We start from the raw sequence: 25,701 nt of genomic DNA, 5'->3' as shown, positions 1-25,701 counted from the left end.
TATATTGAACTTCTAAACAAAGACTCAAGGAGGACATTTTTACACATATATACCTGGCCAAACTAATTTATGCTGAAAAGTATCCCACAAACCCTTTCATTTTATCATTTCCTCTGTTTCCAGCTGATTACTTCAAAAAGTGGACAGAGCTTTAAGAAGGACCTTATCCTGAAGACCTGCTCCAATTCTCCCTGCAGACTTCAAGGCAGATAATGAGTGAACCAGGAATCCTGTTCTACTACAGTAAACTTTTATACCAAAATATTATAAAAACTGAAAACCTAAAGCAATGTTAAGTTACTCATCAAATCCCTTTATTTAAAATGACTTACAGTACACTGGGGTCTTGCGTTACAAACATCTGAGTTACGGAGCTTCAAAGGTACAAACGTTCTGGGTTTCATTTTTTTATTGCATTTTCTTCAGTACAGTATTTTATCTTCTAACATTGCCCTTTGTTGTGAAAGCCACCTTTGTTTCTGTGTCCAGCTGTTAGTAATAAAGCACATTCAGAGAGAATAAAAACAGGAGTGCTTGACCGTCTTCATCCAACTTTATAATACTTATAGCTCTTGTCCAGCATTCCTGCTTTAGTGATCAACAAGATGACAAATATTGCACTTGTTTATAGAATAAATGGGTAACTTATCCTCAGTTAAAAACGGTTTGTAACAAATATTTTTAGTCTTAATATCTGAGTCCTGAAATATTAAAATGAACTCTTACAAAGATTTTTACATGTAGCTTACTTTTACTGATTGTGTAGACAATCAGCAAAATTAAAATTGGCCAAAAGCTGACAAACACTGGAATTTCTTAAGAGATGAATTGGTACCCTGCATTAAATGTGAGGTTGTCGTAATTGTTAATTTCTATTTTCAGAAATTTAAAATTTTGCACAACAGTTCAGTGGCATCATGTCCAGGGTGCACCCTGAACCACACCCTGGCTTTCTAGCACACAGCAGACCACCACAACCCTACACTGTACAAGCAGTTACTGTTAATGGATGGATGGGTTAGTGCTTTTTTTTTTTTTTTTTTTTAAATTTATCATAGCTCTGTTTGAGGTTTTGCTAAAACCTAACCCCTGTATAAGCCAAAGGGTATATTTGTATACACACACACACACACACAAACAGACATACAGAAACACATGCGTTTGTGAGGACAAAGTGTACTCAGCTTGGAGCTGAAGATATGACATATTTACAAATGTGGGGAAATTAATACCAGTAGGTCTTTAGGGTTAAGTAGGCTCAAGTGTGTAACTACTTAACATTAAATCTCACCAAGAACCTGTGGCATTTGGATTTTATGCCCAGGTCCTTACAACATTCAGTTCAATATTAAAACAAAATAGTTAACTGAAGGGTTTAAAAAAATGTACAAGTGTAAGTAAAAAGTATCTACCAAACACACACACACACACACACACACACACACACACACACACACACACACGCACACATTTTCAGAACCGCTTGTCCCATACAGGGTCGCGGGGAACCGGAGCCTACCCGGCAACACAGGGCGTAAGGCCGGAGGGGGAGGGGGACACACCCAGGACGGGACGCCAGTCCGTCACAAGGCACCCTAAGCGGGACTCGAACCCCAGACCCACCGGAGAGCAGGACTGCGGCCCAACCCACTGCAGCACCGCACCCCCCATCTACCAAACATTTATTTTAAAAAAAAATAATATGGCAGAGAGTTGTTGGCTTATCCTTGTATTCTGGTAAACACATGAAATAAGAAATAATCACGGCAAATTACTTAAGAGTTTGTCCATAATGTAAACAATTAAGTCTTTGGACTTTTTAAATGTCAACCATTAATTGCTTAGTTTTTATGTCAAACGTTTAAGCAAGCAGATATAAAATGGGCAACAAGATTAGCGACTGAAAAAACATTGAATTCATTAAAAATATGGAAAAATTAAAGAAAATTTATATAGTAGAAAGCTTTAATATTTAACTCTTGGGTCTGTGAGTGCTGTGAAGAATGAGATCTTTTCAAACAGGTGATAACTGAATAAGACTTATACAGTCAGACTGGAGCCTTGGCAAAACTGCTGGTATTTGCCTGTAAGCCACATCATTGGGAACAAGAAGTGGAAAACACCCAGCATGACATAAAGGCCCCAGTAATCTCAGAGTAGGGCTATGGGGAGTAGTCTTGTTTCTCAACATGGGCTTCAATAATCATAATAGGCTTTTTACTCCCGAGTAAGCGTTGCTACAGCCTTTCACATCCTTGTGCCCAAGCAGATGTATAATCTACTAACGGTAATGACATACTGTGCTGGTGAGAAAAAAAACCAAGCCAGCGTATGAGCCGAGGAGTTGGTGAAGGCCACATCTTTACCCAGGCTGGACCAGCGCGGTGCGTCTGAGGTGAGTCTAAGAGGATGCAGCCTGCAGCTGCCCCTTGTGCACATATTCCAGCGCTGTGGCAATTGTTCTCATGTCCATCTCGATGCTGCGAGCCCAGTTCTCCACATCCCCAATTTCCTGCACAACACAGAGGCACAGGGAAACACATTTTAATCAGGTTTGTTCAGAAGTGTAGCTTGATGTCAGCAGCTGAATCAGAGTACCATTAAAAGCAGTTTAAAAGGTCTGAGGAAGTATTGTTGTATCCCAGTACATCTTCATATGTTGAATTTTATTTTTTATCTGACATATTGATTGTGCATGTGAAAGAAACGAATGAATAAATTTGATCAATTTCTATCAATCACATTTGACTTACTGATTTAAAAATGGGTACATTTTAACTCCAGAAAAAGTACAAACCCTTTCATTATGATTCAAAGATATTTGTAACTTCATGAGAAATGTTTCCTTGAAGCTTCTCATTAATCCAGACAGCCTGCACCTAATCACCAAAAATAGCTGTGAACAGGTGTCTGTAGTTACACTTCTATCACACAAGATGGTGATAAAGTCATATAGTGCACCTACATTTCAAACAAACTCCACCAAGGACGGTTCCAAGCCCAGCGAAACCAAAGGCCCTATACTAAGACTGAAGCGAAGAGGATTAAAGAAGACATTTCAGACAGGAAGGCTGAAGGGGTTGAGCTTTACCTATCCTGTTTCAGAAAACTGAAAAGGTTAAAGGCTTGGTTTCTCCCAGTTCTATAAACACACCACAGGTTAAAATCTCTCCTTGCGTAAATTGTAATTCTTTCTAATTCTCCTTTGTTTAAACAAAGTGACTAATTTCAGCACAAGAATCTGCAGTAATTTGACCCAGCAAGACTCACAAAAGGTTAAGCTAAACCATTGAGAACATTAATCCCTCTACTCCTTATTCTGCCTTAATGACTCAGAACTGCATGCCGCTGACGGCAAGAACTTCCCGTTGGCCCAAGCTATGCTACGCTGCCTACTGCTCACCACCAAAGGGCTGTGTGTGTCTGTCTGACACAACGCATGGAGTTGCTCTGTGTCAGAGGGCTCAAGGGGAGTGTGCGGTTTGATGCGGCAGCGACAGGTGCTTGGATTCCCGCTCGCATTTGCCTTTTGGTGTGTCTCAGCACTGCCGAGAATGATCAGTGACAAAGGCACACGTACATATGAGACTACAGCACAGCATAGATGGCACTGTGGGTTTTGAATTTTAGTGCCCAAAGGCATGCTGCTCTTTTCATACCACGACCCAGTGAATCAACAAGGGCTGAAAAGGAACTACAGTCTAGTGAGGAACAGAAGGCTTCCAAATTTTCCAGTAGGTCATTTACTGTGTGGCAACTAAATTTGTGTGACTGAACACAGTTTTGGAAATCAAAAAGCAGTATTATGCTACAATTTTAAGGCTGCCCTCACTTTTCATACACTCTCCTTAGAAGTGGCTCAGATGACAGCCCTTAGGGTTAAATACAACATAAGTGTGTCTCAGAGTACATGCTCTACAATACATTTACTGATCCTACTGTTTATTACTACTTCCATTATTACTATTTTTTTCAGACTAAGTGTGTTCTAGCATTTTTTAGACATTTAAATCTTTCCTGTTGTTCAGTGACCCTTTTCAGAAGAGAGCACAAAAAGATAACATAATAGGATATATATTCACAAAATAGAGAAACATATTCTATCATATGTTAGCAGTCATAATTCTGTAAGAAGACTGTTAAAGTTTAATTTTTGTAATGTTTATACTGAACAGGGAAATTCAAATGTAACAGTGAAATTCTGGGGATGTGAGCCACAAGCAAAGCTCTGTACATGTTACAGGATGTCAGGAAGTGAGCCCCTGTGACTGATGAATCATTTTGTCTACAGGGTGAAGAGATACTAGATAGTCCTGATGATCTAGCCTCATACTTTTTGATCAAAGGAAATATTACATTTCAGGCAGTATAAACACCAAAGTAACAGCCCCCACAAGAATATCAACTGTTGCTTTAACAATGCCACCTTGAAGCAGGGAGGTGCAGGACAGTTATTCACTGTTATATCAATATCATCTTCAGTTTGAACTACATTCCAGTTCTTGAAAGCTCCATGAGTGCAAACAAAGTAGAAATACATTTAGGATAATGCAACATCAGATGCTCAGAATGAATTTAAGAGCATTTCTTTCTTTTCACTCATATGCATTTTAAAATTTCCTCCTATGCTGCCATATAGCTCACAGGATCTGGAATAACACGATCAAAAGACTCTCCTTGGTGCTCTGTACCTTGAGAGCCTGGTTGAAGCTTTCAACCATGCTGATCCACTGGGATGTCTGCTTGGCAAACTGGCTGGCCTGCACCTGTAGTGTCTTCACCTCATGGTCTAACTTGCGCTGGTTCACATAGGCTTGGGCCACCCTGGCAGGAGATAAGAAGTGAAAAATACTGGATTGTCATTAAATATGAAATTGGGAATGTAAAAATGCTGTAAGTGTCCCAATACAGGAAAATGAGACCATGCACATACAATTACAAGACAAGGCAGGGTTATATTATTTGCCACAAAGCAAACCAAACAGGTCACAAACAGGTCCTAAGCTCCAGGTTGAGTATACCAGTTACGGGAGTTCAGCTACTTCCACATGAGAAGCTGTGTCAACAAAATAACACTAACACATGAACTGTTGTAATCTTTTACTAATTTCTTTCACTTTGTTCCTGAGGTGGGTTATCACTGGAATTGCCTGATCAATATTAGTATTAATCACATGGCCTTATTAATTATTGTGTCAGGCTCACATCTAAAGTGAGAATCAATATATTCAGTGAAGCACATCCTGTAATGGGTATGCGGCATCTTCCTGGAACCTGAGCTAAATAAAGAGATGGATTCATCCTACTTACACCATTGACTCTATACTGGAAAACTGTCAGACACAACCGTAAACTGTCATCACTAAAGTTAATGCCAGCATTAAATACTTAATGTTACTGCAAAATTGTGCATTATATTAAACAACCTGTAAAGTAACAAAATACTGAACTAATAATGATCCAAATTCCATGATTGGTGAATTAAGACATTTTTAGATGGCATTTTTATTTAGCAGACAATTTTCTCCAATGGATACTATGTAGTGCTATCAGCCCACACACCTTATTCACCAAGGTGACCTACACTGCTAGATACATCTCAGCAAAAAGTAAGTAGCGTATGTCGCTTTGGACAAAAGCGTCTGCTAAATGAATAAATGTACAATGGGTCAATCAACCATACATCAGTGGAACACACTATCACACACACATTATGGGGGAACCTGAATAGCATGTCTTTGGACTGTGGGAAGAAACCGGAGCACCCAGAGGAAACCCACGCAGACACGGGGAGAACATGCAAATAAGCAAGAAGAAATTATTCAGACTGTTTGAAGGTGGCCATCAAATTAATGAATTAATGATATTGTGTCCTTTGCTTAATGACAAAGGCTTGCAAAATTTCAGTCTTTTAAAATGAAAAATATGGCTAAAGAGCTGGTTAAAACTAATTGTATCTCTTATCTCCAGGAAACCCTGTGTTGGTGGAAATGAGCTCCTGGGAAAAGCACTAATAACTAGAAGCTGAACTAAAATATTATTACATGTGAACTGGATATGCATTGATTCTGAATTTATGTGTCTTTTATAGAAGATACACAGTTATATTCTTCCAGTGTGATTACTGGCTCTCTAGAGAGACATGACACTGTGCTACACTTCCAAAATCCTGGGACACACTTGGCGTCAGAGTTTAAGACGTGTGGCATGACCAGCGTTTTCAGCAGATTCACAGCATACAAGATGCGTAAATTACTCGTAGTGTGTCCATTCAAAACCTTTAGTCATTCTCCTAAAGACATTAGAAATATCATGGCCTCTTAACAGTGAAGTAATAAAAAATTAAAGCAAGTACATTAAACCGGGAAAATCTGAGCAGTTTAACACATCAGATCAGGCGACTTCAGTTGTCTATCCTTTCCTCCTTCAACTTCACTTACTGAGGTCATTTACAGCCACAGGCACTCTGAATTTATTCCAGGTATAGTTCGGGTTACATTACTACTGAAGAAACTAGATCACAATGTCACACTAATTTTCAAGCACATTTTTAAAAACGAAGATATGTCATGAAAAAATGGATTTCTACAAGCTTTCCTCCACACATCAGCTGTTACTGATTGAGTGTTTTTAGTCAAATAAAGCTTAACTGTATGAAGAATTAATGAAACTAGAGGGGGAGGAAAAAGACAAGGTAAGGTAAACACTGAAAACCCCGAGACAGAATATGATTGATCCAATTAAGCAAAAAATGTACAAGAAATTTTAAGATAAGCTGAGGATAAGCTTTTCAAGCATTATACTTTCATGTGTTGAGCTACTTGAATCTATTTATACATTTGCTACAACACTTTCAGAATAATCCTAATCATAATAGCCAGGCACAAGAAAAGTTCCTTTCCTCAGGCCACCTACCTGATGAACAGCTAAATCCCCCCCCCCCAGAGAGTAAACCAGTGCAATACACAACGCTATTTATATTTGTATTTGTAACTATTTATCACATCATATCTCCTACTCACACTCCCTTGCATTTGTATCTAGTGACTATTTTTGTATATTGGGTACTTTATATTTTTATATATTTTTTATCCCTTATTCACATACTCTATCTTCTCATCTGTCTTGTCACTGTCATTCTGTTTGTGCTGTGGAAGTTCCAGTCACCAAGACAAATTCCATTCCTTGTATGTGTGAACATACTTTGCAATAAAGCTTGTTCTGATTCTGAACATCAAACAAGTATTTTATTGTTTCATTGAACGAGTTACTGGACAAAACGTGAGTGATATGCAAAGGTTATAAATATATACCCAAAAACAACAGTATAACCATAAATGAAGCATGCTGTCTCATAACTCAATAACTGTCATTGATCAGAAGTTCACATGTGAACATTACCCAACATTGAGGTGGTCCACCAAGGCCTCAGTCAAACAGGTGGCGGCTGCTATTGCCTCTCGCCTGCGTCTCTCTGGGGGGTGAGACCACACAGAAGCAGCACACTCGGGTTACATGGTCAAAAACATCGGTGCACATAGTGGAAAGAAACGAACTGAGTTTACTTAAGAATCACACGTCTGCAACTATGTCCCTCTTTCTCCAATGTAATCCACAAATTTTATTTGTCTGAGATGTATGTCGCTTTGGAGAAAAACTTCTGCTAAATAAATAAATAAACGTCAAAACAATTGTCCTCTTTGCTCATTTCGTTGTACTTGTATTACCATTACTACTGTTGTCATCAAAGGACTCAGGTATGTTAGTTAAAATTACCCAAAATTAGATTATTTATTCTTCGGTGGGCTCACCACCTGCCGGAGAAACCATAAGGGGCCGGTGCGTTGTGATTTGGGCGGTGGTCGGGGCCGAGTGCCCGGCCGACCCAGACCTCGGGCGCCAACTCTGGTTTTTGGGACTTGGAATGTCACCTCACTGGCGGGGAAGGAGCCTGAGCTGGTGCGGGAAGTTGAGAGATACCGTCTAGATATAGTCGGGCTCACTTCCACTCACAGCTTGGGTTCTGGAACCACTCTACTCGATCGAGGGTGGACTCTCCACTATTCTGGCGTTGCCCAAGGTGAGAGGCGGCGGGCTGGTGTGGGCTTATTAATAGCCCCCCAGTTCAGCCGCCATGTGTTGGAGTCTACCCCGGTGAATGAGAGGGTCATCTCCCTACGCCTTCGGGTCAGGGAACGGTCTCTCACTGTCGTTTGTGCTTATGCGCCTAGCGGCAGTGTAGAGTACCCGGCCTTTTTAGAGTCCCTGGGGGGCGTGCTGGAAAGCGCTCCCACTGGGGACTCTGTCGTTCTACTGGGGGACTTTAACGCCCACGTGGGCAGCGACAGTGATACCTGGAGGGGCGTGATTGGGAGGAACGGCCTCCCTGATCTGAACCCGAGCGGTGAGTTGTTATTGGATTTCTGTGCTAGTCGCGGTTTATCCATAACGAACACCATGTTCATGCATAAGGGTGTCCACCAGTGCACTTGGCACCAGGACACCCTAGGTCGGAGGTCGATGATCGACTTTGTAGTCGTTTCTTCTGACCTTCGGCCATATGTCTTGGACACTCGGGTGAAGAGAGGGGCTGAGCTGTCAACTGATCACCACCTGGTGGTGAGTTGGATTCGATGGCGGGGGAAAAAGCTGGACAGACCTGGCAGGCCCAAACGTATAGTGAGGGTCTGTTGGGAACGTTTGGCGGAGGCCCCTGTCAGAGAGGTCTTCAACTCCCACCTCCGACAGAGCTTCAACCAGGTCCCGAGGGAGGTGGGGGACATTGAGTCTGAATGGACTATGTTCCGCTCCTCCATTGTCGGTGCGGCTGTTCGGAGCTGCGGCCATAAGGTCTCCGGTGCCTGTCGCGGCGGCAATCCCCGAACACGGTGGTGGACACCGGAAGTAAGGGATGCCGTCAAGCTGAAGAAGGAGTTCTATCGGGCCTGGCTGGCTCATGGGACTCCTGAAGCAGCTGACAGGTACCGACGGGCCAAACGGAGCGCGGCTCTGGCAGTCGCCGCGGCAAAAACTCGGGCTTGGGAGGAGTTCGGTGAGGCCATGGAGGAAGACTTTCGGTCGGCCTCAAAGAGATTCTGGCAAACCGTCCGGCGACTCAGAGGGGGGAAGCGGTGTTCCACGAACACTGTTTACAGTGGAAGTGGTGCGCTGCTGACCTCAGCTGAGGATGTTCTCGGGCGGTGGAAGGAGTACTTTGAGGATCTCCTCAATCCCTCCGACACGCCTTCCGTAGAGGAAGCTGAGGCTGGGGACTCGGAGGGGGACTCGTCCATTACCCTGGCTGAAGTTGCTGAGGTAGTCAAAAAACTCCTCGGTGGCAAGGCTCCGGGGGTGGATGAGATCCGCCCCGAGTTTCTCAAGTCTCTGGATGTTGTGGGGCTGTCTTGGCTGACACGCCTCTGCAGCATCGCGTGGAGTTCGGGAACGGTGCCTCTGGACTGGCAGACCGGGGTGGTGGTCCCTCTTTTTAAGAAGGGGGACCGGAGATTGTGTTCCAACTACAGGGGGATCACACTCCTTAGCCTCCCTGGGAAAGTCTATGCCAGGGTACTGGAAAGGAGAATCCGACCGATAGTCGAACCTCGGATTCAGGAGGAGCAATGCGGTTTTCGCCCTGGCCGTGGAACACTGGACCAGCTCTATACCCTCACTAGGGTGTTGGAGGGTTCGTGGGAGTTTGCCCAACCAGTCCATATGTGTTTTGTGGACCTGGAGAAGGCATTCGACCGTGTCCCTCGTGGCATCCTGTGGGGGGTGCTTCGGGATTATGGGGTTCGGGGCTCGTTGCTACGGGCTGTTCGTTCCCTGTATGACCGGAGCAGGAGCTTGGTTCGCATTGCCGGCAGTAAGTCAGACCTGTTCCCGGTGCATGTTGGACTCCGCCAGGGCTGCCCTTTGTCACCGATTCTGTTCATTATTTTTATGGACAGAATTTCTAGGCGCAGTCAGGGAACGGAGGGTGTCTGTTTTGGTGGCCGCGAGATCTCGTCTCTGCTTTTTGCGGACGATGTGGTCCTGTTGGCTTCATCAAGTCAAGACTTGCAGCGTGCACTGGGGAGGTTTGCAGCCGAGTGCGAAGCGGCGGGGATGAGAATCAGCACCTCCAAATCCGAGGCCATGGTTCTCAGTCGGAAAAAGGTGGATTGCTCCCTCCGGGTTAGGGGGGAGTTGCTCCCTCAAGTGGAGGAGTTTAAGTATCTTGGGGTCTTGTTCACGAGTGAGGGAAAAATGGAGCGGCAGGTCGACAGACGGATCGGTGCGGCGTCTGCAGTAATGCGGTCATTGTACCGGTCTGTTGTGGTGAAGAGGGAGCTGAGTCGTAAGGCGAAGCTCTCAATTTACCGGTCGATCTACGTTCCTACCCTCACCTATGGTCATGAACTCTGGATCATGACCGAAAGAATGAGATCGCGGATACAAGCGGCAGAAATGAGTTTCCTCCGCAGAGTGGCTGGGCGCACCCTTAGGGATAGGGTGAGGAGCTCAGTCACCCGGGAGGAGCTCGGAGTAGAGCCGCTGCTCCTCCGCATCGAGAGGAGCCAGTTGAGGTGGCTCGGGCATCTGTTCCGGATGCCTCCTGGACGCCTCCCTGGGGAGGTGCTCCGGGCTTGTCCCACTGGGAGGAGGCCTCGGGGCAGACCCAGGACACGTTGGAGAGACTATGTCTCCCGGCTGGCCTGGGAACGCCTTGGGGTTCCCCCAGAGGAACTGGAGGAGGTGTGCGGGGAGAGGGAGGTCTGGAGTACTCTGCTCGGACTGCTGCCCCCGCGACCCGGCCCCGGATAAAAGCGGAGGAAAATGGATGGATGGATGGATGGATAGATTATTTATAAAATCAAGAAAAATCACTGTAAAAAAAATTAGTGGAACAAACCTAATACAATAAGTCACTTTGGACAAAAACATTAAATGAATAAATATGAGTAATTCTATTCTATTCCATTATTTATTTCTAAATAATAGTATAATTCTTGATAAAACATGCCTTATTCTCTTATTTTGTAATGGGTACACCTACAGTTTAACTTTACACTAATTAAAAGGGTCTGAAAACCCACCTTTTTCCAGACCCACTTTGCCCAAGATCCCTTCAGATCATCTATGGTGTAACCATGGTAGCTCCAGAAGCATCCCCAGATACAACCTTTATTCAGCCATTACTCTGTATTGTTCTGCTCATTTGTGTATCTTATATAATATTTAATAAAAAATAAATTAAAAAAAAAATTGGTGTGGGTATCGGGATTTGTCTGTGTCTTATGCACCTACTTGAGCGATGAACCTCAGAGACAAGAGACGAGTCAGACTAGCCTAGCCTAGACCTAGTCACTAGGTCATTTCATTCAGTGAAAAAAGAAAACTGATGTCAATGTTTGGATTTGTGCAAAAACCTTAAACTACTGACGAAATGAAGGACAAAAATAGCCAGTTTGTGCACTGTTTAAAATAATGTATTTATTGGTTTCCTACGAATAAACGGTGAAACACAAAACAAATATTTCTGTATTAATTGCGATGTAGTTACTTCCTGCAACAAAACTGAAGCAAGACTGACAGGTCTTTAAGCCACTCATATATTGAGCAGACAACGCAGAAACCAATCAGAATTTAAGAGGGACGTCTCAAGCTGCGAGCTGTTAGTACCTCGGGCCACAGCTTCCACAGCGGAACACCGTAAAAACTCAGCCGAGTGTCTCTACTTGGTGTCGGTCAGCGCTCTCACCAGAGTCACGGTGCTTCTAAATGCGCTTAAGGCCTTACGTTGAAAGCTACACATTACACGAAAAGCATACTTTGCTTACCTTGAAGTTCTTTCCTTTCATTCTGCTTCGCTTGGTGCTCTTTTAATAAACGAGAAAGCATAGTTATTTCGGCATTCAAGGGCCAGTTAACTGAATGATGTTCGGACCGTCCTGTAGATAGCTACCGGTTGCTATTCGCCGAATAATACGTGACCACCCACTGCGTGAGACACACAGACAGGGGACGACCTTGCCGTCCACGCGCTTTAGTTCTAGTTCTCACGCTTCATTGTAAACGCCTCGTCAATTAATGTACGTTTTTTTTTCTATTTTTTTTTGTCGTGGAAAGTTAATTCTGGTTAACGCAGAGAAACCTTTTTTTTTTTTTTTAAAAAAAAAAAATTATTTATTTTTTCTGAAATATGCATACCTGCCATAAGAACTTTAAGAACTGCGTTTGTTAAATGCTAAGTAACGCTCGTTTAGGGGAGATAATGACATCGCAGACACACGCATTAAAAATGTTTTATTTCAGTCAAGTATATTTGAATTTACTCATTTCAATTCAGTTTGGGAAATTAAAAAGATACTAAAACTATGATACTATGTATCTAAATCCTTAAGAAAAGTGGATACGTTGCTTTCCCCGTTGTTTCAGATTGAGCGTTCTCAAGAAGTGCAGACACTAACCGTAACGTGTTTCCTTGACCAGATGTGTAGTGTTATGAGACCAGGTGAGATCCTCAGTAAAGTGAACGCCCAGGGATCTGAAGCTGCTCGCTCTCTCCACCTCTGTCTCACCAATATGCAATGCCGAGTGCTGCTCTCTCCTCCTCCGTGGAGTGACAATCATCTCCTTTGTTTTGTTGACATTCAGGGAGGGATTGTTGTCCTGGCGCCACCAGATCAGCCACTTAACGTCCTGTATGCTGACTCAACACCTCCCGTTATCAGTCCAATGACTGTCGTTTCATCAGCAAATTTGATGATGCCGGCGTTGTTCTGGGAGGCCGTACGATCGTGGGTGATCGTGCGGCCTCCCAGAATAACATTTAAATTAAAAAGAATTGACAAAGTTTTGAAAACGTTTTCAACGAGGCTGGAATTTGGGGACTGGGGGTCGGGGAGGGCAGGACCTCTGCCCTCCGACCCACGTTGAAGGCTAAGATTAAGCTGAACACCAGTAACCAACGTGTCGACTGCAAGAGAGTTCACGCAAATGAACTTCGCTGTGTGAGCTGCACCAGCAACGCAAGACGGTTACAAATTTAGAAAGTTTTTGCGGATGCATCGGTCGCAAAAAATGCACGATTTTTACCATAGAAATTGACTGTATAGGCCTGTGCTAAGCAAGGATAAATGGCGTCGGAAAAGAAACTGTTGTTTAAACTTGAAGTTCGCTGACGGAGATTGTTGGACATTTACCTGCCGACAGTCACAAAAACATTCAGTCTTATTAACCACTTGACCTTGGAAGGGTCATGCAGTCTGGAGCCTATCCTGGAATTAGTGGGTTCTAGGCTTGGAGGGGTACACCCTGGACAGGATGCCAGTCCATTGCAGAGTAGCCACACATACGCTTTGATTCACTACAGGCAATTTATAATCACTATGAATTTAGAATAACTTGTTTCTGGACTGTCCAAGGAAACCATACTATTTAGGGTAAACCCATGTGAACACTGGGAGAGCATGCACACTCCACACAGACCACGCTAGATTTGAACACCTTCAAGATTAGTTCGATAGCCATAAAGATGTTGTCACACACCTTCACCGACCTCCCCAGTCACATGATCTGAACGGCACAGAAGCATTACCAAAAGTTTTGGATCACACACACATTTTCAGAACCGCTTGTCCCATACGGGGTCACGGGGAACCGGAGCCTACCCGGGAACACAGGGGCGTAAGGCCAGAGGGGGAGGGAACACACCCAGGACGGGACGCCAGTCCGTCGCAAGGCACCCCAAGCGGGACTTGAACCCCAGACCCACCGGACAGCAGGACTGTGGTCCAACCCACTGCGCCACCGCACCCCCGTTTTGGATCACTGAATGCAAATTAAATTTCTACATCCTTCAACCCCCAGAAAAGTGGAGACTTCCTTTGTATATATTGTTTTGGATTTAAATCTTTTGTCCACCCTGTACAAATTTATTATTTGAATGAAGTATCGAAAACCATAAAATAGACTACACAACTATATATCCAGAGCATATTAGAAGACAATAGAGCTAACTTTTCTGAAATGATTGTTTAATAATAATACCACCTGCATCTTATAATTATTATTGAATGTAAAAAATTAACAAAGAGAGGAACAGTATTTGCTATCGGAAGAATGACATCAAATAAGGCTTTTTTTTTTTTTTAATTACCTTTCCAGGTTATACATACATGCACTGACATTTTTCTGAACAAGCACACCGTAAACAAAATAAATGAAAAGATCACAAAACTGTGTCCATAAAATCTGAGAATACAGAATATTCCATTGTATGTCTTTCAAGGGCAATGCCAGAGGAGAGAAAAAATGCTTCCGTTGCAATGCTGATATATGGACATTGTGGCATTAGATATTTGTTTCTTGAATTATGTATGCTGGAACATATCCCAGTATTGGCACTGCACCATTAGGAAATTAGAGTCGCTGGGGGAAGACGAAAACATACACGATGCTTAAGAGACAGTGAATTGAAAAAAGTCTCAGATGTAGCGGGGACATACAGACACCACACCAGAATGTGAAAGGGCAACTCGCTTATCTACACTAACGCATCCATTAATCAATTCTGTGTTAGTGCTGACTGCAGCAATAGCAGAGAGTTGTCGGTGTGTGTGTGTGTGTGTGTGTGTATGTGAAGTGGTGCTCTAGGAGAAGGATCAAGAAAAACGACCCCACTTTAAGTACTGCTACCTAAAAATAAGCTTTCTCCTTGAAGTGTGGCCTGGACTGCTAATGAGTCCTTGCAGCACTGCTAGTGTCAGGCTAGATCTTCCGGACACTGTGTACAGGAGGTTCGATCGTCGCTATTGCTCCTCCTCTCCCGGCTCTGTGCTTTATTTGAAGATCTGGGCTTCTTGCCCTGGCTGCCATTAAGGTATTTCCAACATTTTTAAGGCCCCCACTATTTCTTCTTCTTTTGGTTTCTCCAGATCTCAGGAGCCTTGGATGGGTTGGGATGTGTGGGATATGTTAATTGTCATACAATATAATATGTTTATTTATTTAATTGTTTATTTTTTGCTTCTTTTTTCTTTTACGGAAGTTGGTGGAGAAAGCACCACGGACTTTTCACGGACCGCGCCAGCAATAACTAGTTCCACCATGGCTGAGATCTTCCATAATGAGCATGAACACTGAAACTCCTGCGTACTGAAAAAGATGCCATACTACCTAATGAAACTGCTGTATTTTGCTGCTTTCATTCATAATTTAAATCATGCACTAGGTCTTTAGAACAAATTCTTTACCTGTTTTGAACATTTCTGTAAAGTGTTTAGATACTGTATATGGTAATGTTTCAAGATGTTCTAAGAGTCATGTTTCATGTTCTCAGTTGTTCCGAATCTTTCATATTCAATGAGTGACTAAAGAGTTTTCTCATAAAGGTGTTGTGCGTAGGTAGATTACACAGAGAGATTAGAGAGAGGAAATGACAATGTAAAACAGAACTGTTTAACAGACAATTTTTTTAAAGTACTTCTATTTTTTCTGGAGTGGTAGAATTATACTCTTGAAATATTTTAGACCAAAAAAAATCAGTTTGAAAGGTGAAAGAAAAGTTCATTTGGATGAAAATATTTCACACTGCACTTTTTTCGGAATTAAATATTAATTTCTTTGTAGCCTGTATGATGCACTGTGACATCATTCAACATTACACTTTCCAGATATTGAACTTCTGCCTTCAGATGATACATCCAGTGATAACCAGAAGTATATTTCATTGTATGATTCAGTGTCAGCTGTTGACGGTATCTCCTAAAATTCTTAGTGTTCTAATGTGAACAGGCGTGCAGAAAGAAAACCCTCTGTCAGTTTCTAAATACAAAAGCAGTATGTGAGGAATGGTTGAGAAGAGTGGGAATGGCCGTGACACTGAGTAAATACATTTGATTCCTGGCAGACTTTCTGTTAATGTAGAGGTAATGCAATTATCTCCATACTGTGCTGGTGCTACAGGGGGTGCGGTGGCGCAGTGGGTTGGATTGCAGTCCTGCTCTCCGGTGGGTCTGGGGTTCGAGTCCTGCTTGGGGTGCCTTGCGACGGACTGGCGTCCCGTCCTGGGTGTGTCCCCTCCCCCTCCGGCCTTACGCCCTGTGTTACCGGGTAGACTCTGGTTCCCCGTGACCCCGCATGGGACAAGCGGTTCTGAAAATGTGTGTGTGTGTGTGTGTGTGTGCTGGTGCTCTCATTTACAGAAAATTGGTTACTCATCTTCAGTGTTCTCATCTTCAGAGAACTTTTGCAATGTTTATTCAATATAAAAATAACTGAGCTTTATTCAATATGTAAAAATCACATCTTACATGCTGCATGAAGGAGAGGTGTGGTGGCGCAGCAGGTTTGACCAGGTCCTGCTTTCCAGTGGGTCTGGGGTTCCAGCCCTGCTTGGGGTGCCTTGTGGTGGACTGACATCCTGTCTCTGGTTTGCTGCGACCCCCGCTTGGGACAAGCAGTTTTAGACAGTTTGTGTGTGAGTGAGATGATGCAGCAACTGGTAGCATAGTGGTTAGAGGTGTTGCCTTCCTAATGCTGCAGGTTTGAATCCCACCCCTGGCAGTAGTACTCTTCAGCAAGGAACTTACTCTAAAATTGCACCACTAAATTAACCCAGCTGTATAAATGGGTGAATAACTGTAGGTAAGGGGGTGCGGTGGCGCAGTGGGTTGGACAGCAGTCCTGCTCTCCGGTGGGTCTGGGGTTCGAGTCCCGCTTGGGGTGCCTTGCAGCAGACTGGCGTCCCGTCCTGGGTGTGTCCCCTCCCCCTCCGGCCTTACGCCCTGTGTTACCGGGTAGGCTCCGGTTCCCCGCGACCTCGTATGGGACAAGCGGTTCTGAAAATGTGTGTGTGTAACTGTAGGTAGCTTGACATTGCAAGTCACTTTGAACAGAAGTATCAGCTGAAGGAATAAATGTAAATCTTCCAGCACTGATTTACAGTCCAAGGGCTTTTCATATTTTGTTCAACATAACATTACGAGTACCAGAATATTCAGAAGACTTGAAATGTAAAAAAAGTACACCTGAAAATCTTATGCTAAAAACTGTGAAATTTGTCTTGATATTGTTGTGTGTGCTTAATTGCCAGAGAAGATTTGAACTTTACTGAGACAATACAGCAAGTTCTGGAACACATTAGAACCACGCAAATTTTAACCATTCTCTCTGAAGGTGTGTTCCAGCACCGCGGGGATATTATGGAATTCCAATCTGCCCATTATTAACCAAAGTGGAAGTGGTTGAATCTCCATTTGTCCAGTTGTTTAAATAGGAATAGCTCTCTTTCCTGATTTGAGACGACAGCTTCCAACCCACGTCTCTCCCAGATCTTCTTAATAAAGAAACAGGCGTGGCATAGTTAAACAACAGGAAACACTTAGAAACACAACAGAGAGCCAATCTGCCTCTTCCTGCGTATGTGCTTGACTACACTGAATAATGAAATTACCTCTTGTGCCGTCATCACATCAGACTCACTATTAAGAGCAGCAGTAAAATCAAAGGCAGGTTATGTGGATTTTTCATTCAGAAACCATTTGTGTGCAGCTGTGCTTACTTTGCTCAAACTCCATTAAAATGGCAGCCTTCTCCAAAATTGTTCACATCACCGGTGAATAGCTTTTCTTCTCAGTCTTCCTAACAATGAACACGAGGATCCCTTAAAAAGCTTGGCGAAGGCATGAGGCTGGTTAGTTAGTATTAACAACTGACGTGGTGGAATTGTTGTTCATTCGGGTCAAGTGAAGTCTTGTTTTTTGAAGGCATCGAGATGTCGGGAAAGGAAAGTTCTCACACTGGCACTTTGGTGTTTTTCAGTGTTGGTTGACTTGGAATTACACACACACACACACACACACTTTCAGAACCGCTTGTCCCATACGGGGTCACGGGGAACCGGAGCCTACCCGGCAACACAGGGCGTAAGGCCGGAGGAGGAAGGGGACACACCCAGGACGGGACGCCAGTCCATCGCAAGGCACCCCAAGCGGGACTCGAACCCCAGACCCACCAGACAGCAGGACTGTGGTCCAACCCACTGCGCCACCGCACCCCCCTGACTTGGAATTAGTGGTGCATTTTGTCACTTAGCTATGAATTTAGCTACAAGGACGGCACTGGAGACAAGTTGTGCGTGAAAGCAGTGCTCTGTATTTAGATAGGTGATCAGAATAATTGAAAGGCATCACTGATGGGGATGCAGGAGACAGCGAGAACATTGCTGGTGGGTTACAGCAGAAGGTATAAATGACAGCTGCATGGGAACATAAAGGGGCAGGGGGGCATGTGTGGATAATCACAGTTGCAATGCTAGCAATGCAGTTTTTGCCTGTGACAAGCTGCACTGAAGCAGTGTACGGGCAACACTGGAAAGGGCAGTGCAACTCCTCTGCAGATCACGGGTCGGACTTCTTCACAGGATCTGCTGTTTTGCTTCATGGGCTTTGCTTCCAACCTCCTGCAGGAACATTCTTTTGAAGGGTGTCACCATGCGGGAAGTTTTCCTCATTTACACTTGTATATTCATTTGTTGTTTAATGCATTATTAAGATATTACTGCAACGTATTTTTAAACATCTCAGTACAGTCTCTCAGCAGTCAAGGTTCACTGATTATACTTAAGATTAATTCCAGATCTCTGAAAGTCTCCAGATAAGCATACCAACTTGTTTAATCCCTCTCTTGCTTTCTTCCCCTTTTTCTTCGGCTTTAATGCCATCATTTTTCTGGTTCTTTTCTTGTCCACCCTAGCACCTGTATTTGCTTGTTATAACATACTGCTGCAGATGAAACGGCAGCCAGTTTTCTTCCATTCTCCTGATTTTATTCCTTTTCAGAAGCGTCCAAGTGTCTTGACAACACTGCCTGGTATTTTGGCAGCGGTCCCTTGAGTGTTGATGTCAGCTGGGGGTTGGGGGGGGGGGGGGTGTATGAGAGGCAGGGGGAGGAGTGAGGGCTATTCGAAGCACTTGTCCTCCGCTTCTCCCAGTCTCAGAGCCAAGAAGACAAGAGGAGGGAACACACACATACAGGCTGGCTCACACACAGCCTCATTTTCTCCAGCTGTCCTTGCAAACAGCAGCATACTGAAGGGAGAGAAAGTTTCAGATAGGCAAAGAAAGAAAAGGAAAAAGAGAGAAGGAGAGGGAGGAGGGAATGAGAGGAAGATTTCTGGAAGGATTAAAAAAAAAAAGGGAAAGTGAGAAATTGCTGCTGTGATATTTCCATACACTCTCTGCCTAGAGAAGGACAAAACTGTACTGTGTCTTTGCTACTGAAAGGGAGCTGGTCCAAGGACATATCTGAGATTTGCAATGCTCTCTCATTGCTCCTGTGAGGGGAAAGGCACCCTTTCGTGTGGATCTACCTCCAGCTGGGTCCTGCTGCTCTGTGCTGCAGCACTGGCATCTTTTCCTCTGGCTCTGGGATTCAACCTGGACACAACACAGACACTGACCAAGGAGGGTGAGAAGGGCAGCTTCTTCGGCTTCTCCTTAGCTCTCCACCAGCAGCTCAGTCCTATATCCCACAGCTGGTGAGTGGATCCCTGTGCTCCATCATTATTAGCAGGGCTCCATTTCTCTAAAGAAAAGTTATTCTTGCCTTTCATAAATGCCACTGCATTATCATCAATGGGTCCTCATTTGTTACTCAGTGTTCCTAGGAGATTGGTTGTTGTAAAGGACCCCGGGGTGCTTCTGAGATGGTATGATGTTTAACTTGTTGTGTGTCCATTTCCGCTATAATTGCCGGGGTGGATGTGTCAATTCTACCTCAATCACAACGTCGGTGTAGAAGTTCCGTTGTGGTTATGTATTGCTTGTGCAGTGAAAGGCCCATGAACTCATCCAGTGGTCATAATTTACCCCATTTAAGGCTACCAGGCACAGCTGACAGTGCAGCTCTGGTACAGCAGATTCAATAGGGAGAAAATCTTGAAGTGTTGTACAATCACTGATGGTTGCTAAGCACCGTTTTCTTCAGGTTTCTCAAGTGCTTTTTTTAAGTGCTCTGTAAATTTTCATCTGTCATGTTCCTTAAATTTGAGTGCCTGAAAGTCTTTTCAAGTCACTTGCTGATGCTGTGTGATGTCAGGTTATGCATAACAGCGTGAGCAATGGATTAGGTCATCAGTCTTAGCAGAAGAAACATCAGAGTCATCTACTTGAATTTGACCACTAAAGTTTCCCTTAAACCTACTTCTGACTCAACACTTAATTTACACATGTTGCTCCCTTTGGACTAAAGCCTGGTGTTCCAGTCACAGCCTATTTCTGCACTTTGAATTCACTGAAAACCAGCAAACAGTTGCCTTTCAGTGAAGGGCAGATTCAGAGACAGGAGCTGCCAGTTGAGATGCCTGTCACATACAGTAGCATTGATTGCCATCAAAATCAGAGCAGTTCCTTTGTCTTTCTGAAATCATTGGTGGAAAGTTTATCGTAAATCTTGGTCAGTATCATGAAAGAAATCTCTTTTCTCTGTGATATTTCATAAGTGCAGCCAAAAGACTGGTTCATAAAGGTAGCTCTAGTTAGAAAGGCCCTGAAGCAAGGCATGGAAAATGAATACCTTTGTTTCTATTGTATAGATTGCTTCTCTCTTTGTAACGTTACAGTTTGGCTTTTTGTTAGGGCTCTATGGCTGGGAGGAGGTTGCGTCCATACTTTGGCAAATTAGTGGTGTGAATGGCAAAGGGAGAATGAAAGGGTCATTCCGACATGATACTTTGACAATAGGAGCTCACTGTCACGGCTGATGTCATGCATTTCATACACACACAATAACTGAAACCGCTTGTGCCGAGTGGGGTCGCGGCAAGCCGGAGCCTAATCCGGCAACACAGGGCGCAAGGCTGGAGGGGGAGGAGACAAACCCAGGACGGGACGCCAGTCTGCCGCAAGGCACCCCAAGCAGGACTCGAACCCCAGACCCACCAGAGAGCAGGCACTGGCCAAGCCTGCTGTGCCACTGCGCCCCCCTCATGCATTTCACATAAGTTATAGAAATGATGTATCCATTTGTGATCAGACAGGCGTTTTTCAATATCTTCCGAGTGCAGTGTGCACCCAAAATTAGCTTAAAGTCGCAAGCCAAAAATGTCCTCTAACAGCAGTCCAGAGTTCCAGTGTTGTACCTTACACTAATGTGAGACTTTTGCTAGACCTTATTGACTTAGGTACCTCTGCTCTGCAGGGACAGGGGTGAGCTGATCTATGCTAGAGTTCCAAAGAAAGGTAAAAAGTGTATCCCTCTCTTGTAGTAACAGCTCCGAAAGCATATCTCCTTCAAGATGAGGCATGTGGTTTAATATTTGTCACTGTCTAGTGGTAAAAGCTCAAGCCGGGATCAAAATAACAGCAATGGGAGGGGAAAATCAAGGGTTATATGTAGAGTTTCTATATATACTGGTATGAGAGCTGCTGCCCCTAATAGTCCATTCGTGAAAGGGAAAGGCTCTCCCACAATACTTTTAACTCTGGGCTTTTGTGTTGCATCAATCTCAACAGTACCTGTATATGTATAGGGAAGAGGAGGAATTGGCATAATATTTTCCCTCAAATTTGTCACTAGGGACACCTTCTGCAATTGTTTAAGTATGGTGTCGTTGCTGACAGCACTGATATCTCCATTTCTTGCAAGCGCATCATTCATGCAGGAATTAGTAATGCCTTATTTTTGAAAATGGAATTATGGCTTCTTTACACTTTGTTTAAGGGATAATGGATGAATTACACGCTAATTTTCGGAGGGTAAATTTCACAGAGCGTTCATCCGAAACTTAACTGATTTTTTGCGCATGTGAATGAGCAAGGTAATGATTGTAGCTCAGTCCTGATAACAGCTAAATACCAGCTGCTTTGAATAAGCTAAATTCCAATGAATCTATTCTGTTACCATTATGTCATATGTTTATAAGTGTCATGTGCTCCTACACATGTGAAAGAATAAATAGCTTTCACACTCAGCAAGTTTTACAATGTCATATCAACCAACTTATTTTTTCAAAGGGTTGGTCCACATTTGTCTTGTTATAAGATTAAAATTTATTTGATAATTTCTTTTCATTGTCAAAAAAACTTAAAATGGAAACATAAAAGTAAACAAGAATTTTTTTCTCTATTAGTCTCACTTGTTTTGACAGAGAGAAGGTGTCTGGTCAAGCATGAGACTGGCTATTTTTAGAGATGTTCTCCCAGGGTAATATCTGCATCTGCACAGTTACCTGCCTTACGTCTCATTCCGGATTTCAGATGATCTAAAACATGGTTCACTTCCCTCCAGCTCCCCAACCTGCTGGCCTGGAAAGCATATTGAAAAGACGAGGTACAAGTGTTTTCAAGTGTCTCCAGCTCTGGTTCTATCCATAGCTGGAATTCTGGCAATCTGACACTGTCTCCAGGTCAGAAGTAGAAACCCTAAGGTTTGTAAAACCAAATACTCCCGCTGTCCCCTTTCCAGTGTCTGTGATCCTATTCTATTTAAGTTCTGTTTAGATGTGTAAAATCACACACCCAGAGAGAGAATGAAAACCCTTATAGGATCTAAGTGGCTTCATTCCAATACAGCCAAATAGTGACAACCCTGATAAGATGGGTGTCCATCCTGTTGGTAGTAATTAGCATCCAAAAGAAACTGCACACACAGAGACTAAAGTCAAACATGATTTTCCTCACCCTGTTCTTTTTTCCATAATTTGCATGCTAAACACCCAAATGAAATTCCTAGCATTAAAAATTAAAGAGAAAAAACGTTTACAACTGACTAAAAGGACTGACATGAACAGTAAAATTTACAAAAGCGTTGTTTTATAAGTAATGTACATGAGAAATTAGAGACACACCAAACCTAATAACTGTAACTTGTAATGACCAAAAAGGTGGTTCACAAGTAAACAGACAAAAGTTCCATATTGTTTTGTGTCATCGTTTTACCGTAATTCCTCATAGCTCTGCCACACTTCACTTTGCAGTAATTTAGGTTTTCTGAAAAGTACGAGGACGGACTGCTTGGATCCGGCGAGAGTCTTCAGGCATTACAGAATTGTGAATCATTTTGAAAAGCGGACAGTAGAACTCCTTCACACATTCCAAACACATTGAAAAATTCTGAGAGCTAATTTGCATTACAATAGCTGCATAAAATCCTCTTTTGTGAACCAGCTTACAGGCTGACAATGAACCTGCCTCTTTTCACTCCTTAAATCAATTCATTATTTCTTTTTCCACCGTCCCTTTTAGTATCTCACAAAGTTGTTCTTGCTGCTGAATCGCCATCACTCGTTTGTGGAATCCTTGTAAATGCTCAGGCCTTAGCGCTCCTTCATTTGTCTGTAGATGATCAAAGGAAGCAGCACTGGACTAGTGTCTCCTATATATACATATATTATATATATATATGTATATATTATATTATATTATATTAGGAGGGCACGGTGGAGCAGTGGGTTGGACCGGGTCCTGCTCTCTAGTGGGTCCGGGGTTCGAGTCCCGCTTGGGGTGCCTTGCGACGGACTGGCGTCCCGTCCTGGGTGCGTCCCCTCCCCCTCCGGCCTTACGCCCTGTGTTGCCGGGTGGGCTCCGGCACCTCAAGCGGGCTCGAACCCCAGACCCACTGGAGAGCAGGACCCGGTCCAACCCACTGCGCCCCCCCTTAAGCACATTCAGTTTTTTTTTTTTTAAACTTTTCCTTGCACCTTTTTTTCTCCAGTGATGTTCCCCATTTTGCTTTTAAGAAGATCCCTAATGGATCTGGAGAAGGAGCTTTCAGAAAAAGTGTACCGTAGGAAAGAGGGAGAGGACAATGTTTGAGATCTGAGGAAAGCATTCTAATCCTGGTGGATGTTTAATTTTAATATGTTAATCATTAAATGACTGTTCACATTATTCATTTAGTGTTACAAAAGGACAGGACAGGACAGTACTTTCTTAAAACCTGTGGGAAAATTCCCAGAACTAGTAAAATACTCAATTAAATGTTGCTCAAATACAGTATGAATGGTGTGGATTCACAACGTACAACAATTATTACCCTTTTTACACTCACACGAGTTTAAAAGAGAATTGTTTTTTAAAAAAAAATGCCATAAACAGAGAAAATTAGAATTGGTGTTAATGGTTAACTAACATTACGCAGAAGAAAAACCCTTGGATGTCATTTTTTTCCTAATTAAATTGGTTTTCTTATTCGGTTCAAGCCCCGCTTGGGGTGCCTTGACGCGGACTGGCGTCCCGTCCTGGGTGTGTACCTTCCCCCTCCAGCCTTCCATCCTGTGTTGCCGGGCTAGGCTCCAGTTTGCTGCGATCCCACTCGGGCCCAGTGGCTTCAGACTGTGTGTGTGTGTGTAAAGTATGCAGTGAGCTGCATACATATATAGGCAGACCAGGGACACATTGTGCTTCTTTGCTCAGCTGAGAAGCTCATTAGCTTTATTTTCTCCTTTAACAACCTGCTTTGAAAGAGGGTCCCCTGGTGCCCCCTCCCTACCCTTGAATCAGTGGATTAATAAATCACAGCAAAGCCCAATACTTTGATAAAAAACACAATTTAATGCTTTTATTGTATGACAAGCACTGGGATCTCATAATTTGTGGAGATTAGACAGGGGCCTTTATTGGCCAGGGATATTAATGGGAAGGCCAGGAGTGGAAGGGATCTTTTTTTCACAGCTACACTGCATCATAAACCACACAAAGTGGCACCACCATGGCAAGTGCACAGTTTTCCGTGTGCTTTATTTTCCAAGTACCACACAGAGAGCAGAAGGAAATTGCTCAATGTTTTCTCTGTCTGCTATTGCCTCTCAAGAGTAGTCATCCTTACTGGGGTGCACTTCTATTCCCATCAGTCATCATAACTGCCTGGTGTTGCATAAAATTGGATTAGGTACGTCTAATAGTGGTGAAGACGTGACCTTATATTACACTGTACCTTTTATTCCCTGCGTGTACTGAGTGATCCTCCATACTGTTCATAAAAATGTATACAGGAAAGAGAGGGCCTTTTCTCCATGAAGGATTTTAGCACTTCCTAAATTGTGGCTAAACTGCAGCTGTACACACTCCATGGGACAAGCGCTCAGGTGTGATCTGGACCGCCACAGTAAATGCCAAGCGGCTGGGCTCCAGGGTGCCGAGAAATGCTGACAATTCTAGATTAGCCAGATCGTTGATGAAGAACAGGAGGGGCGGTAACCCATGTGATCAGAATGTGAAAGACCAGCAAGGCACTTGGCTCACATGCTGTACAGTTACTGAGCTGCAAATGTAGTGAGTCTGTGTGTAGATTTGACACAGAAAAAGCAATGAAGCCTTTTGTCCTTTGCGAACTAGGGGGAATTCCTTTGACACGCCTGCCTTTTTTTATATATACAGTAGTTATTGTATATCATGAAGTGAAGAAGTAGTGAAACATGTACTTCACGGTGTTGGTCGATGGCCTGCTTATGTATGTAAAACATTCTGCAGAGTGCATTACCGCAAAATTAGAAACACAAAGGATAGCTTTGTGAATTTTTTTCTAAAATTGCAAAATTACGTGTCTGTGCGTCACTCCAAAATGGATAACTTCTGCAATGTGTTTACATGTGTGTATAATACAATATAAGGCTAGTGCGAGTGTAATACAATTCTGAGTAGCTGTGGGCACATGTGTTTATTGGTTTACTAGACAAGGGATCCCAGGGGAGCGGGTTACACCATCTGTCCATGG

At 43.4% G+C, this 25,701-nt stretch overlaps 2 protein-coding genes across 2 annotated transcripts in view; one reads left to right on the top strand and one right to left on the bottom strand.

Annotated features, from left to right (window-relative positions):
- Positions 1–1,643: 1,643 nt before the first annotated feature.
- Positions 1,644–12,008, bottom strand: LOC108928370 (biogenesis of lysosome-related organelles complex 1 subunit 1). Its single transcript, XM_029249558.1, has 4 exons — positions 11,823–12,008; positions 7,402–7,474; positions 4,692–4,824; positions 1,644–2,512 (listed from the first exon to the last, which is right to left on the bottom strand). Exons 1-4 carry the CDS (start codon positions 11,881–11,883, stop codon positions 2,402–2,404), a joined length of 378 nt encoding a protein of 125 aa, XP_029105391.1. The 5' UTR covers positions 11,884–12,008; the 3' UTR covers positions 1,644–2,401.
- Positions 12,009–19,304: 7,296 nt separating this feature from the next.
- Positions 19,305–25,701, top strand: part of LOC108928434 (integrin alpha-7) — a 29,775-nt gene continuing 23,378 nt past the window's right edge. The window contains exon 1 of the mRNA XM_029249552.1: positions 19,305–19,525. Within this exon, the coding sequence (XP_029105385.1) occupies positions 19,305–19,525 (221 nt within the window). The remainder of the gene's footprint in view (positions 19,526–25,701) is intronic.

The sequence above is a fragment of the Scleropages formosus genome, unplaced genomic scaffold (genome assembly GCF_900964775.1).
Source record: "Scleropages formosus unplaced genomic scaffold, fSclFor1.1, whole genome shotgun sequence".
Lineage (NCBI taxonomy): Eukaryota > Metazoa > Chordata > Actinopteri > Osteoglossiformes > Osteoglossidae > Scleropages > Scleropages formosus.
This window is presented reverse-complemented; position numbering and strand designations above follow the sequence as displayed.

Excerpts from the sequence above, each read along its gene's own strand:
- LOC108928370 (XM_029249558.1), bottom strand. The coding sequence starts at position 11,883 with ATGCTTTCTCGTTTATTAAAAGAGCACCAAGCGAAGCAGAATGAAAGG. Across the intron at positions 7,475-11,822 it reads TGAAAGGAAAGAACTTCAAG|AGAGACGCAGGCGAGAGGCA; the intron begins GTAAGCAAAGTA and ends CTCACCCCCCAG. Across the intron at positions 2,513-4,691 it reads GCTTCAACCAGGCTCTCAAG|GAAATTGGGGATGTGGAGAA; the intron begins GTACAGAGCACC and ends TGTGTTGTGCAG.